The following is an 11,857-nucleotide window of genomic DNA, read 5'->3' as shown; positions in this document are numbered from 1 at the left end:
CTGCCCCCAGACCTCACCCACCAACAAAGACTCACAGGCAAGTTCTCCTGGTGCTCTAGGCAGGCCCAGATGTGCCTGTTCTAGGCCCACAACAACTCAATCCTGTGCTTTCTCTGGCTTCCCAAGTTGAAACCTTGCCTTCTGGAAACCCAGTAGAAAAAGTAGGCTTCTGGCAGAAACACTCACCCAACTGCAGACATTCACAGACACGTTCTCTTGAGGCTCTACCCTGACCTTGGCATAATGACTGCTGTCCAACAACTACACCTCTGTCCTTCCTTCCTCTTCCCAAACTTATAACGTCAATGTATACTTATCTCTAGAGTCCACTTCTCTGGAGATATTCAAATCCTGCCTAGATGCAATGCTGTCTAATATGCTCTAGGTGACCCTGCTTGAGCAGTGGGGTTGGACTAGATGATCTCCAGAGATCCCTTCCAATCTTACTGATTCTGTGAAACCCAGGGTGATGGGCATCACAATTCCCCAGACATCCCACCAAGGGCCTACTGTCTCTGGGTGGACTTGAAACACGAACTTTTCACTTAGCAGATGAACGCACTGCCCTGCTGCACCATAGGGACACCCCCCCGCTCCCCTCCAGGGCTGTCCTGCAGCAACTGTGGCATCATGACAGTCCCTGGTGATGTGGGAATCAGAATGTCTCTTAGCCCAGCCACATCACCAGCCCTAGGGAAGGGGATGCTGCCCTTTGCCCACTACTGGGTGATGGTGGGCTGAGTGGTGTAGGGGGAGGCCTGATGCCTGGATGAGGATCTGTGGTCAAATCCTCACCCAGGATCTGCTCGGCCTGCTCCTGTGGCCCCTCCGACTGCACACCCTGGCAGGGCAGTCAGGTGCCTTATTCTGAGGCACCATTTCTGAGATCTGTTCAATAGTAAGTTTTATTAGATTAGAGGCATAGCAGTTGCCTCTCTCTACTGATATCAAAGACTATTTGGGGGATACTACTAGTATACATACTATTTTCTTCTACTGTGACAGTAATCTAGAAATTCTTTGCTTATAATGCAATAGTATCCCCCAACAAGCTCTTAATTAACCCCCATCTCCAGTCCAGTGAAGTACAGAGGTGGGGACTGAGCTCCTTCTGCCTAAAGGCTCACTGGCTTGAGGCTTTCAGCTGCCACCCACACCCTGTGCTCTGCCCTGGGTCCTGAAATGGAACATCCAGTGGCTGACATCCAGGAGAAACCCATGGAGAACAATTTTGACAGGACTGGGACTTTTTCCTCTAGCACAGTTAACAAGGAAACAATCTTGTCAGAGGCACTCTTTCAAGCTGCGGTGGTCCCTTTGGAGAGCTAGCTTGAGTATAGCCAGGTACATGCGGTTATGTAGTGCATTTTGCCTGGCACACCTGATACCTTTTCCCCAGAGAGAATCAACAGTACTGGAGCGTTAGAAAGAAAACTAAGGCAGGACTCAGTGCATGGCTTAAACTCTACCAGTGCTGTGAAGGCAAAGTGGAAGAAGTGGACTATGCCCCCGTCAGCATTCCCAGGGACACATATTATCTAAAAACTTGAAGAACTCTGGGAACAACAGCCTAATGTGAGAGGGGAGAAACTGGATTTGAATTATCAGTGCAACAGTCATTCCCTTTCAAAACAGGCAAAATAAGACAATATTTGGTTTGATCTGAAGAAGGCCAAAGCATTTACAGAGATGATGATGATGTACTCAGTGTCTTTCTAACAACTTTCTAGCACAGAATGTAGAATGGCATTAGTTCTCAAATGTAAAGGATACCAACTTGCATGGATTGTGTCCAGGGCCATCAGATTTCATAGTATTTCACTTTGCTGCTAACCTCTGTTGAATCTTACCCCATGAAAACAGAAAATTCAGCATTTGAAACATGCTTTAAAGCCAGACTTGTTTAAGCTAGCCTAAAGCATGGCCAGGGGACACTACATGTCAGCAGCTCTTATGTTGGGCGTGCTGTTCTTCTCCTTGTACCTGATGACTAAATGTCCTCTCTGCTTGGAACTTCACATCAAGAGCCGCGACTTCTGCTGCAGCTGGTTCATCTCACTGGAAAGTGATGTGAGGTGAGACCTGTTCCTCAGCAGTGGATTGGTTGATCAATATTTTCTCTTCAGCTGGCTGGCTGGCATCCTCTGTGTGACAAGCTGCTGAGGGTGCCAATCACTCTAACCTCAATTCTTAGGAAAGTGATGGAGCAGCTAATCCTAGGTACTATTTCCAGGCACTTGAGGGACAAGAAGGTGATCAGGAGTGGAAAGCATGGATTGACCAAAGGGAAATCACACTTAAACAACTGACAGCCTTCTCTGAGCAAATGACTGTCTGGGTAGATGAGGAGAGAGCCGTGGATGTTACCTCCTTTGACTTCCGTAAGGCTTTTGACAGAGTCTCTCATAACATCCTCACAGGCAATCTGATGATGTATGGGCTAGATGAGCAGATAGTGAGGTGAATTGAAAACTGGACAATGGCAGAGCTCAGAGGGTTGCGGTCAGTGCCACAAAGTCTAGCTGGAGGCCTGTAAGTAGCACTGCCTTACAGGGGTCCAGGTTACACCGTCAGTGTATATGTATACACTGACGTTATAAGTTTGGGAAGAGGAAGGAAGGACAGAGGTGTAGTTGTTGGACAGCAGTCATTATGCCAAGGTCAGGGTAGAGCCTCAAGAGAACGTGTCTGTGAGGTTCTGATGCTTTGGGGTTGGAATAGTCCTGCCACGGCCAGGGTAGGAACTCAAGAAAACTTGGCTGTGAGGCCTTTGTAGATAGTCAAGTATATACGCCAGTATCACGTTTGGTCTGAGAATCTCCCTGTAGGCCAAGTATTTATTTGGGGAAGAGAGAGGAAAGGATGAGGTGGAGCTCTCCTGGGACTGGAGTAGGTGTGCCACAGCCAGGTTAGGCACCCAGAAGAACTTGCCAGAGAGCACTTGTTGGCATATGAGCCAGTTTTCCAGCAATGAATTTGGGCTTCCTCACTACCAGAAGGCAAGGAGTCAGTGTGTGAAGAGAGCAGAAGTGCAGTGGTGCAGTTGCAATAGGTCCAGAACGGGCATGCCATTGCCGTGGCAGGGATGGAAGGGAATTTGGCTGCAACACCTTTGTCAGTGGGTGAGCATTCCTGAGTGAGATGAATCTTGACCTATGCACAATGTCAATTTGAGGAGTGAGAGAAAGCAAAGAGGAGCAGTTGCTGAGGGACTGGGATAGCACAGCAAGGCCAGGGTGGGGGCTGCCATGAACCTGACTGCAAGATGTTTGTTGGTGAGTGCCAGTATTGCATTTGTGTTGCTAACCTGCCAGCAGGCATGATGTCTATTTGGGATGAGAGAAGTGCAGAGTTCCATTAGTAGGGCTGGACTAGGTATGCCAGGGCCAGGGTAAGGACCTAAGTCAACTTTGCTTTTCAGTGTGGAGGTCCAAGATAACTTTTCTGCAAGCCTACATTGTTGGCTGAGTGTTGTTGTCGGAAGTACATTTGTGCTTTTAATCTGGCAGAAGGTAAAATGTCAGCTTGGGAAGAGAGAGGAAGCACAGATGCAGTTGTGGAGCTGCAGTAAGCAGGTCAGGGCCTGTGTGGGGGCCCAACAAAACTTGTTTTCAAGCACTTACTGGTGAGTGGACTGTTTGACCTGAATCACTTTTGGGCTGCAAATCTGCTGGTAGGCCCGTGTCAGTTTCTGAAGAGAGGAAATGCAGGTGTAGATTATATGTTGGGGTGGAAGAAGCAACACCCCTCACCCCAGGATACTGAGGTATCCAGGTGCCCCTGATCCCCCTGCCACAGTGGACCCAGGCATCTCAGCATTGCCTCAGAATGCCATTGTTTCTCAGGGATCCAAGCAAGCCCCGCCTTGGAACCCTAGTGGTCCCTGTGATGCGGGTGTCCAGGTGCTGTGGAAAGGGGCCATGGGGTGGCAAAGGGTGCCTCTTATGCTGGCACTGGTCCTCTGGATCCCCAGGGACCTAGGTATCCGGGTGGAGGGGCCTGGGTGGTGGCGGTGGGTAGTCTTGGCCCCCTGGATCCCTGGGGTGCTCCCCTGCCTGCTCTGCTTTGGTCCTCCCCTGCAGCGGGCCCAACTCTGCCGTGATGTAACTGGTGCCCCCCCTGGAGCTCCCCAACACCAGCGCTGCCTTGAAGCCCTCGTCCAGGCTGCTGCACCCCTTGCTTCTGTTATTGTGGGTGCGTAGTGAGACCTAGGGACCCCCATCCTGATGGCAAGCCCTGCCATGCCCATGGACCACCATCCTGCCCAGGACCCCCACCCCAACTGCGTACCCATGACCTTGAATGGGACTCTTACTCTGAACAGCACTCCCTAGCCCTCTAGGGACTCCCACCCCAACCAGGGACCCTACACAGCCAGGGACTCCCACCCTGACCAGGCATCTCCTGACACTACCTATAACTGGGCACCTAGGGCCCTCTCTCCAGAATGGGGATCTCAGCTGCCCCACTCAGACCAGGACCTCAAGGACCTGGTCCTACCATTGGCCTACCTAATCTGGGCACTACCACGCCCAGATCCCCTTGTCCTAACTTACACCTGCAGGGACCTGAGCAGGGATCCTTTTATCTTGCCTAGGACCTCTTCTCCAACACTGACCTTGACCCCAGGGATCCCCAGGGACCCCAAATCTGACTGAGACTTTGAGGACCCTCCAACCCTCCTGCCCGGGGACTCTGAGGGCCTACTGGGACCCACACACATCCTGACTAGGAGCTCAGGGACCCCTGGGGATCCTCAACCCTCTCCATGACCTCTAAACCCTGATCGGGACATCAAGAATCCCCCAGCCCTTACTGAAATGTGCTAAGCCTGCCAATATACTAGTCCAAGTGCCTTTGTGCTGGTCCCAGGGTCAGGGCATCGTGAGGCTCTTCAGGAAATTGTAATTGATGCCCTACGCTTGCTGGAGGTTCAGGGGGGCATGGGTAAGCAGGGGACATGGAGCATGATGGGTGACACGCATGGGGGTGGGAGGCATGGGACATGGGACATAGGACAAACATGGGGAATGGGACATGGAGGCCTTGAATGGATGTCTGGGGAGTCCATTGGGGATTTGGGGGCTGAAAAGGAGTATTTGGAAGCTCCTGGGGGTTGTGCCTGTGGAGTTTTATGGAGTCTGGTGGCTTTGAATGCTGTATTTGGGGATAGATGGCACTCCAGAGTGGGTGCACAAGGTCCAGGTGATTTGTGTGGGGGGTCTATAGGATCAGAGAGATGTGTGAGAATTCGTGGGGGAGCCTGGTTTCACTTTTGTACCTTGGACCCTCTCAGAACCCTTCGAGGTATCTCTGCAGAAGGCTGTTAATGGAATCTGGGTGAAGCTGAGACAGCTGGAGGAAGGTACAGCACCAGTAGGGATGCCCACCTGGGACCCTCACCCTGGAGCTTCTCACTCCAGAGACCCCCATGCCCTCCATCCCCAGGATGGACAAGGATTGGGCCCTGGCAGTGCATCACAGAAATGTGAAACCTCAGTGACTCCTCAAACTAATGTTGATTCTCTCCTCCCACACCAGCTCCAGCCTGTGTCCCACCCTGTGGTGAGCACCCATCCCTCCATCATCTGTTCCCCTGTCCTATAGTATGCCCCTTGTGTTCCCAGGACTGCCAAACCTCTCCCTCTCAGGGTACCAGCTGGCTGCCCGCGTCTTCCAGTGCGCAACCTGCCGTCTTGTGGACTGTCAGTTCCCCTTGGACTGCCCGGGTAAGGAGGCCACAGGTGACTCAGGCATCCAGGCAAGGTTGGGACAAGTGCCATCTCAAAGCTGGGCATACACATGTGCATATACACAACCGCCTGTGAGTGCACAAGCATGTGTGAGCACTCATCTGCTTATGCCCCTAGTACAGGATGTGTGGACTCGTGAGGGTGAAGCTGTCATGCTGCACTGTGTCGTGCCCTTTGCTACCCCCCTAGACCTGCCCATCACCTGGATGTTCGCCAAGGATGTGAGTTGCATATGCACATGCAAAGAGTGTCTGAGTATGCATTAGAGGACTGTGCAGCAAGGCCTTCATATGTTTGTGTACTTGTTTGTGTAGTTGACATGAGAACTTATGCTATAAGTAGTGCAAGTGTGAGCACGCACAGGCCTTTAGCAAGTGCGCACCCACGTGAAGGGTGCATGCAAGCAGGAGGCAGGTCACTCGTGTTTGCACAGATCTGACTTGTGTGCACACATGTAGGACATGACTGTGCATGCACATTTATGTGCAGGGGGCACAAGGAGCGTGTGTAGGGCACATTTGTGCAGGTACATATGTGAGCAAAGGACATGACTATGCAATCACATGCCTGGGCCAGGCTATGCTGATGTGTCCTCCCGTGCCCCAGCTGCGCACACAGGACCTGACACTATTTGAAGAGCTGCAGGGGGGCATGGAAGGACCCCCCACCCTTGTCCTCCAGGACCCCCCTCTGGGAACCATCGCCTGCAGCCTGGGAGCCCACGCTAAGACCCTGGCCCGCAAGTACTTCTTCCTCAATGGTGCGCCCAAGCTCCTGGGTCTGCTAGGGACAGTGTGTGTGGGGGGAGGGGGTGGAGTGTGGAGCGAAGCCCTTAGAGTGGAGATGGAGGAATGTATGTGGGGGTGTACGAGCAGGTTGCCAGGTCACTTGAGTCCATGGTGAGGAGGTACAATGGAGCAAGGACTCCCCAGTGCCTGTGCGGTATATGGGTGGAAGAGGGACACCTGGGTCCTTATGGAAATAGTGTGGTTTGTGGAGTGGAGCAGGAGCCCCAGGACACCTGGGTCCCTGGGGGGGGGGGGGGGACAGGCTATGCCGCCCTGCCCAGGCACCTGGGCCCTTGCAGTGTCAGGAGGCACCATGGAGGCAGAACGGGGACTCCAGGCCCAGTTCAGGGCTGTGCTGCGCTGGCCTGACGGCAGGACACCCTCACACCCTAGAATACTGCTTGGGCTGGGGCTGGCACTCAGCTCGATGGGGTTCATTCTGCTACTGGTGTGAGTCTCCCTAACCTGGGACCCCCAAATCCTCAGGAACACTGAGCCCCTGGGACCCAGGCATCTGGGGGCCTCCACAGAACCACCTTGGGGGGTGGACCTGGATTTCCTTAACCTCTCTGGACCTCCAGCCCTTCAGGATTCCCTACAAAATCCCAAGGGGACCCAGGGGCCCAGGGATGCCATAGACACTTGGGACCTCCCAACACCCCTGGGATCCCGATGCTCCCCAAGCTCATATTGAGACTCCCTCACTTGCACTCAGAACGATCATAGATCACCTCTCCTCCCCCTTGAACCACTCAATAGCTCTCTGGGACCCACCACCTTTCCTTACTGCCCGCAGAACCCCCTCACTGTCCCTTTGACACTCTTTGCGACCTTCCAATTGCCCCCAGTTTACCCAGTTGTCCCAACAACTCCTGGACACCGTACTACTCTCCGGGACTTCCCAGTTGCCCATAGATCCTTCAGTTGCCCCTCAAGCCCATTTGGGGACCCAACCAGTTGCCTTCAGACCCCTTAGTTTCCTTCTGGCTGCCAGGAGAATCCAGAGTATCCTTCCCCCCTCCCTCCCATGGATGGTGAGATGGGGGTCTTCTTCCTCCTGCTCCTCTTTCTTGAATCTTCTTTCTTTCCCCCAGGGCCACCTGGCAATGGCTCCGGACCCCTTGAAAGACTCCCAGACCCAGTGATCACCTCGCATCCCACAGAGTGGGCCACTAGGGTCCCCTGGGGGAGCCCAGAAACCCGACTTCATCCTAAGGGAATTTGACACATGGATCCATTCTTGGGGAACAAAATTCCTGTAATTTCTCCTCTTGTGCTGGGGGGAGGGCGTTAACTTGGACAATTAAGTCCTTCCCCCAACTTGCTCGGATGGGGCAGAGGGGAACTTGGTTTGGTTTTTGTTACAAATTATAATTTTTCATCTCTTATCATGGAAGGAGGGACTATTGGGTGAGATGGGAGGCTCAGCCCCACAGGGGACCTAGGAGATGGGGGAGCCATGTGCTGGGAGTCCCTGCCCTGCTCTGCCCTGCAGGAGCTGCCTGGGTCCGTACCCTGGCAAAGCCCTGGAGTCCTCACCTCAGAAGAGCCACATACTGCATCTATGCACCACACATAGAGCCATGTGCTGAGTGCCTGTCCCTGGTGAGCAGTACGCTAGTTTGCGGTCTCCAGGAGTGCCCTGCGAAGGCCATGTGACAGGTCCCTGCCCTGTCCCAAGGGAGCTGTGTTTCAGGTCCATACCCTCCCTAGGGAGGTCATGGGCAGGAGAGCCCCAAGAGGGCTCCCTAAGTTGGGGCTCACCCCCAGCACTGTGAGTTCCCTGCCCTCTGTCATGTTCCCAGAAAGGGACACTGGGCTACAAGTGCTGGCAGCAGGGAACAGCACTGCCATGTCCCCTGGAGGGAAGTTTGAAGGAAGGAAGGAATAAAGGAGAGGGCTGTGACAGCTCTCCCTCAGACGCTCAGGAAGGGAGAACTGTGGCTGGTTAGGCTTTTATTACGCCATAGTCATGGAGATAATCTACCCTGGGGAAGGAGCAGAGAGTTTTCCGTCCTTCCTTGAGAAATGTTTACATAGGTACCATCAGGGAATTTAAGGCAAATCCACAAGGTCTGTCCCCATATGGTACCAAAACCTCTACAGGATATTAAGTCTTTACTTACTTTTCTTCACTAAAATCTCTCTACTAGGGAATACTTGTGCAAAGGCACATATATATGTGTATGTATATATATGTATATATGCACTCAAAATTTAGCAGCATGGTTGCAGAGTGTGCAGTAGGTACAGGAACTGCAATTCTAAATTCATTTGATAATGAATACACAACTGAACTACATGCACAAAACTAAACTAAGTAAGCCAGGATGAATTTTGAACCACATACAAAGTAAATCAGTCACAAATCTTGGATTATTACCCGATACAGTGAAAATGATAACCACCAGAGATAACCAAATATGATATATGGTGAAAAAACTACCAAAAACAAACAAATAAAAAATTAAATGAATAAATCACAGAATTGCAGAATCAGTAAGGTTGGAAGGGATCTCTGGAGAGCATTTAGTCCAACCACCCTGCTCAAGTAGGGTCACCTACAGCATATTAGACAGCATTGCATCCAGGCAGGATTTGAATATCTCCAGAGAAGGAGACTCCACAATCTCTCTGGGCAACCTGTCCCAGGGCTCTGTCACTCTCACAGTGAAGAAATTCCTCTTCACATTCAGGCGGAACTTCCCGTGATTCAGTTTTTGCCTATTGCCTCTTGTCCTCTCACAAGGCACTACTGAAAAGAGTTTGTCCCTGCCCCCTTGACACCCTCTCTTCAGGTATTTGTAGACATTGATAAGATCCCCCCTCAGTCTTCTCTTCCCCAGGCTAAACAGGCCCAGCTCTTGTGGCCGTTCTTCACAGGGCAGATGCTCCAGCCCTCTGATCACCCTCGTAGCCCTATGCTGGACTCTCTCCAGTAGCTCAATGTCTCTCTCGTACTAAGGAGCCCAGAACTGGACACAGTACTCAAGATGAAGCCTCGCCAGGGCTGAGTAGAGGGGCAGGATCACCTCCCTCCACCTGCCAGCAACACTCTTCCTAATGCACCCTAGGAGATCATCGGCCTTCTTGGCCACAAGGGCACATTGCCGGCTCATGGTCAACACGTCATCCACCACAACTCCCAGGTCCTTCTCTGCAGGGCTGCTTTCCAGCAGGTCAGCCCCCAGCTTGTACTGGTGCACTGGTACATGTGGTTATTTTTCCCTCGGTGCAGGACTCTGCACTTGCCCTGGTTGCACGTCAGGAGGTTCCTCTCCGCCCAGCTCTCCAGCCTGTCCAGGTCTCCCTGAATGGCAGCACAGCCCTCAGGTGCATCAGCCACTCCTCCCAGCTTGTTATCATCAGCAAACATGCTGAGAAGGCACTCTGGCCCTTCCTGCAGGTCATTGATGAATAAGTGGAACAGGATGGGAGCCAGTACTGAGCCCTGGGGGACTCCACTAGACACAGGCCTCCAACTGCACTCCGCACCACTGATGACAACCCCCTGAGCTCTACCTTTCAGCCGGTTCTCAATCCACCTCACAGTCCACTCGTCTAACCCACACGTCCTGAGCTTGCCTAGGAGGATGTTGTGAGAGACAGCGTCGAAAGTCTTGCTGAAGTCAAGGTGCACAACGTCCACTGCTCTCCCCTCATCTACCCAGCCAGTCGTGCAATCATAGAAGGCTATCAGGTCGGTTAAGCAGGAGTTCCCCTTGGTGAATCCGTGCTGGCTGCTCCTGATCCCCTTCTTTTCCTCCTTAGGCCTGGAGATGACATCTCGAATGAGCTGTCCCATGACCTTTCCAGGGATGGAGGTGAGGTTGACCGGCCTATAGATGCCTGTGTCCTCCTTCTTGCCCTTTCTGAAGACTGGAGGGACACTGGCTGGAGGCACTCTGTCCCACTGCTCTCCCCTCATCTACCCAGCCAGTCGTGCAATCATAGAAGGCTATCATGTTGGTTGAGCAGGATTTCCCCTTGGTGAATCCATGCTGACTACTCTGGGTCACCCCATTCTCCTCTGTATGTTTGGAGATGACATCCAGAATGAGCTGTTCCATCACCTATCCAGGGAGGGAGGTGAGGCTGACTGGCCAGTAGTTTCCTAGGTCCTCCTCCTTTCCCTTTTTGGAGAAAGGAGTGACACTGGCTTTCTTCCAGTCCTCAGGCACCTCTCCAGTTCTCCACGACCTTTCAAAGATGATGGAGAGCGGCCTGGCAACAACAGCTGCCAGCTCCTTCAGTACTCGTGGGTGCATTCCACCAGGGCCCATCCATTTGTGGACGTCAAGTTTGCTTAGAAGATCTCTAACCCGATCCTCCTCAACCAAAGGAAAGTCTTCCTTTCTCCAGACTTTCTCCCTTGTCTCCAGGCTCAGGGATTCTTGACGGTTGCCCTTAGCAGTGAAGACTGAAACAAAGAAGGCATTCAGTAACTCTGCCTTCTCCGCATCCTTCATCGCCTGGGCCCCCACCCTGTTCAGTAGTGGGCCCACATTTTCCACAGTCTTCCTCTTGCTGCTGATGTATTTAAAGAAGCCCTTCTTGTTGTCCTTGACACCCCTTGACAGATTTAATTCCAAACAGGCCTTGCATCTTTGCATACAGAATCATAGAATCACAGAATGGGTTAGGTTGGAAGGGACCTCTGGAGATCATCTAGTCCAATCCCCCTGCTCAAGCAGGGTCACCTAGAGCATGTTAGACAGGGTTGCATCCAGGCGGGCTTTGAATATCTCCAGAGAAGGAGATTCTTATGACAACATTCTTCTAATCCTTCCAAGCAGCCTGTCCCTTCTTCCACATTCTGTGTACTTTCCTCTTCTCTTGGAGTTTGCCCAGTGGTTCTTTGCTCATCCATACAGGTCTCCTGCCCCCTTTGCTAGACTTCTTTCTACCTGGGATGTACTGCTCTTGAGCTTGGAGGAGGTGATGCTTTAATACTAGCCAGCTCTCCTGGACCTCCCTTCCTGCTTGGGCCTTAATCCTGGGATTTCTCCAGGTAAGTCCCTGAAGAGGCCAAAGTCTGCTCTCCTGAAGTCCAGGGTTGCAGTCCTGCTTATTGCCTGGCTTCTTCCACGCAGGATCCTGAACTCCACCATCTCATGGTCACTGCCCCCCGGCCTTCACATCTCTAACCAGTTCTTCTTTGTTGGTTAGGATAAGGCCCAGCAGGACACCCTTCCTCGTAGGCTCCTCCACTATCTGTGTCAAGAAGTTATCATCAGTGCACTGCAGGAGCCTCCTGGACTGTTTGTGCCTAGCTGTGTTGTCTTTCCAGCAGATATCAGGGTGGTTGAAGTCTCC

The 11,857-nt window shown here is 52.4% G+C and overlaps 1 protein-coding gene across 1 annotated transcript; it reads left to right on the top strand.

Annotated features, from left to right (window-relative positions):
• Window positions 1-3,920: 3,920 nt before the first annotated feature.
• LOC134154337 (sperm acrosome membrane-associated protein 6-like) lies at window positions 3,921-10,365 on the top strand (the record flags this gene model as incomplete). Its single annotated transcript, XM_062601087.1, has 9 exons — window positions 3,921-4,194; window positions 4,873-4,947; window positions 5,297-5,365; window positions 5,542-5,565; window positions 5,652-5,729; window positions 5,871-5,974; window positions 6,360-6,513; window positions 6,841-6,912; window positions 10,313-10,365. Coding segments are annotated over exons 1-9 (903 nt in total), but the record flags the coding sequence as incomplete, so codon positions are not given.
• Between the last annotated feature and the right edge of the window lie 1,492 nt (window positions 10,366-11,857).

This window comes from Rhea pennata, unplaced genomic scaffold (assembly GCF_028389875.1).
Source record: "Rhea pennata isolate bPtePen1 unplaced genomic scaffold, bPtePen1.pri scaffold_23_2, whole genome shotgun sequence".
NCBI classification, from domain to species: domain Eukaryota; kingdom Metazoa; phylum Chordata; class Aves; order Rheiformes; family Rheidae; genus Rhea; species Rhea pennata.
This window is presented reverse-complemented; position numbering and strand designations above follow the sequence as displayed.